General features: G+C 42.8%; 1 protein-coding gene across 1 annotated transcript; it reads right to left on the minus strand.

Moving 5' to 3' along the window:
- Positions 1 to 328: 328 nt before the first annotated feature.
- On the minus strand, positions 329 to 2,099 carry LOC147428464 (GDSL esterase/lipase 7-like). Its single transcript, XM_086497484.1, has 3 exons — positions 1,042 to 2,099; positions 825 to 952; positions 329 to 634 (listed from the first exon to the last, which is right to left on the minus strand). The coding sequence occupies exons 1-3, from the start codon at positions 1,244 to 1,246 to the stop codon at positions 590 to 592; spliced, it is 378 nt and encodes a 125-aa protein (XP_086353610.1). The 5' UTR covers positions 1,247 to 2,099; the 3' UTR covers positions 329 to 589.
- Positions 2,100 to 2,920: the final 821 nt, after the last annotated feature.

The following is a 2,920-nucleotide window of genomic DNA, read 5'->3' on the forward strand; positions in this document are numbered from 1 at the left end:
TTCTAAGTTTCCAATGGATGGTTCAATTAGGGCCACATGCAGGTTGCAGCTTGTACGTGTATAGTGATGTTTCAAATTTGACCTTCAAGGACGATAATGAAACCTCCCTCTCTCTCTCTCTCTCTCTCTCTCTCTCTCTCTCTCTCTCTTCCATTAGCATGTCTGGCACACATTATCGCAAAACCACGGAATCCATAACATTGCCACCGCGCTTCACACTTCCATGAACAAAGTAGGCTTAGAGCACCTCAACCACTTCACCAAAAGATGATAGATTTGCATTATGCTATCCCTCTTTAAACAAAAGAAAGGTTTGCATTATGTTTTTAGGTCCCATGAGGACAACAAAAACATTGGTCCCAAATAAATGTTGAGGTTGTGATACTATAAAATTTGATCATAATTTTTTATTGAACTCCAGAAGCAACTTGCTTGATACTCCATGGAGCAACAGATGTACTATTCAGCGAGAGAAATTCGTCGGCAACAAGCTTGTTTGCAGCTTGAGTCGGATTCCATGGATCCCAAAACATGTAACCGCTTCTATTGGAGCAAAACCTTGATGTAGGCAAGCATGCTGTTTGCGCATTCAATCTTCCTCTGCCACAACAAGCTTTATTTGCCACTTGGAATCCTTCACATTGTCACCCCCTCTATGTCATAAGCTTCATGAAAAATAACTGAAAGAGCTAAACAATCCACTCAGAGAGGCAAGCATTAAATACACGAAGCTTGATTCAAGCCGACACAATACTACTCAATCAAAAACTCCAGGCATATGTCAGAAAGATACGAAGCTCTCAACTCTAAGGTTGTATACGTACTGAATTGTTACTTGTTTCATTGAGAATGCCGCAACCTGCCGAGGCGTAATTCACACCTTGCAGTAGAGCTGATGCTCTGGTTCTTGGGGATAGGTAGGCCCTTGGCAAAGGAAAATTTAGGCGTGAGGCTACAAGAAACCAAAATTGCTCTCTCTCAATACCTTAGTTATATACATATATGTATGTATGCATGTGGAACATGGTTGCAAGAACTTACCCACTATATCAAGAACAAGACGCCCATTGCAGAAGCGGCCGGTGGGGAAAATCCTCTGTGGATAATCGATGCCCATGGGGATAGAAGTTGGCCTTGTAAGAGCTAAGCAGGATGTAGTTGTTATTGCCAACATCTGAAAGGGAGTCTCCGAATATGAACATGGCAGGGCTGTAATTTGCTGTCTGGTAAGCAAGTATGCTTTCATTGCATAGAAGCAGCAAGAAGATTAGCAGACTAGCTGCCTTTTTCTGTACAATGTAAATCCACATCCTTTGAGCCTTTACTTTAAGACAGCACCAAAAGCTCTGCCTTCACTACCATGCATATAAAGTAGCGATTCTTGTTTGAGGTCGAAGCTATCCTGTCGCCAATTCGATATAACGCGTCCTCAATTTACAATCATACAACGTGGATGTAGGGAAATGCCTCTCACCTGCAACCAAAATACATATAGAAGACAACGCATCAGCACCAACGCACTTGAATGCAGATTATGAATTCTCTTAGAATTACTACAGAAAGGTCACATGTCCCAACATGCATTCGAGCCATATCGGAAGCATCCACTTGATTTTGGTAAATTATATTGCACGCTTTCCTCATTTAAGACAAGCAAAAGAGCATGTTCTTTCAAGTACTGACCCAACCAGCGTATTGCCGTGAAAAAGGCCGCCTTTCTAGCTGAAACAACATATGGCGTTACGCAGTCTCGAGCTGCCGAACAAATAGTTCCAGCCATTCAATGAATGCAAAATGCAAGCGGGGTGTTAGAAAATCTGAAAATGCAGAGCCCTCGTTCAAAAAAGCAATCGTGAGCTCGAGTCAAGGCCCAATTGCGTCGATTCATGTCTGTGCATGCTTATGCAAATGGAATTGAATTCTCCTCCATATTTTGCTGCATAAAAGCATTTAATGTGCTAGGTGTCTTGAGGACGCTGGTAAGCTGCCATCATGAACGTTGCATTAAGGAATCATCAACATCTCTCGCGTACATCAAGAATACAAGAATGTACCTGTGGCGTGACTGAGCAGCAGTCCTGAGCTTCTCTCTCTCTCTCTCTCTCTCTCTCTCTCTCTCTGTGTGTGTGTGTGTGTGTGAGCGTCGCCTCTGCATCGTACGCTCGTGACATCGCAATTAGCGTCGCGCAATTCGGCATGCTCTTCATACATTAGCGACTATGCAAAAATTAGCACGTTCTACCCCGGTCCCCGAACTCAACCAGACGTAAGGTCACGTAACCAACCTGTCAAGGGGAGTTGGCCTAGTGTAAAGGTAAGGGGCCCTAAGCGTACCCACTCTGGTTCAAACCTTGAGACATGTGGGTGAGGATGAGTGGACGCAATCCCGTAAAACTAGTCAATAAAAAAAAAACAACAAGATGTAACTAATCCACTTGAGAGAGAGAGAGAGAGAGAGAGAGAGAGAGATGGACATTATCTAACACGAAGTCTTAATAAGGGCTAATCGATAGTATCAACAACGAAGCCTGTTGCACGCGAGTCTCGAGGCGAAGGAACGGTTTTAAAAAAGTTAACACATGGACAACAACCCAAGATTTGAACCCACCACTCCACAAATGGAAGCTTGAAGAGCTAACCACGCAGGCATGTATTGGGTGATGAAAACCTTATGAGCGTTCTTAATAATAAAGCTAGTTTATGTCACACAATGATTTAGAAAGCTACTAATCATTGATTTAGAAAGCACACAATGTTTTTAACTTTTGGTAGACGAATTTCCATTGCTTTCACGATGCTATTCCACCCCCAAGTTTTGTAGTCACAAGAAATAGGTCCACAAATGAACACTTGAGCAAGGGGAGGTGGCATAGTTCTTCCCAAGTTTAACTCTTTGGAAAACTTGCACATTACTCAATGG

This window comes from Adiantum capillus-veneris, chromosome 23 (genome assembly GCF_014529385.1).
Source record: "Adiantum capillus-veneris isolate H3 chromosome 23, ASM1452938v2, whole genome shotgun sequence".
Taxonomy (NCBI): domain Eukaryota; kingdom Viridiplantae; phylum Streptophyta; class Polypodiopsida; order Polypodiales; family Pteridaceae; genus Adiantum; species Adiantum capillus-veneris.

What these genes read in the sequence shown, in the direction of transcription:
- LOC147428464 (XM_086497484.1), bottom strand. Translation starts at nt 1,246, where the DNA reads ATGAAAGCATACTTGCTTACCAGACAGCAAATTACAGCCCTGCCATGT. An exon ending in TCTTGTTCTTGATATAGTGG is followed by an intron (nt 953 to 1,041) that starts GTAAGTTCTTGC and finishes GGTTTCTTGTAG; the next exon opens with CCTCACGCCTAAATTTTCCT. An exon ending in ATGAAACAAGTAACAATTCA is followed by an intron (nt 635 to 824) that starts GTACGTATACAA and finishes GACAATGTGAAG; the next exon opens with GATTCCAAGTGGCAAATAAA.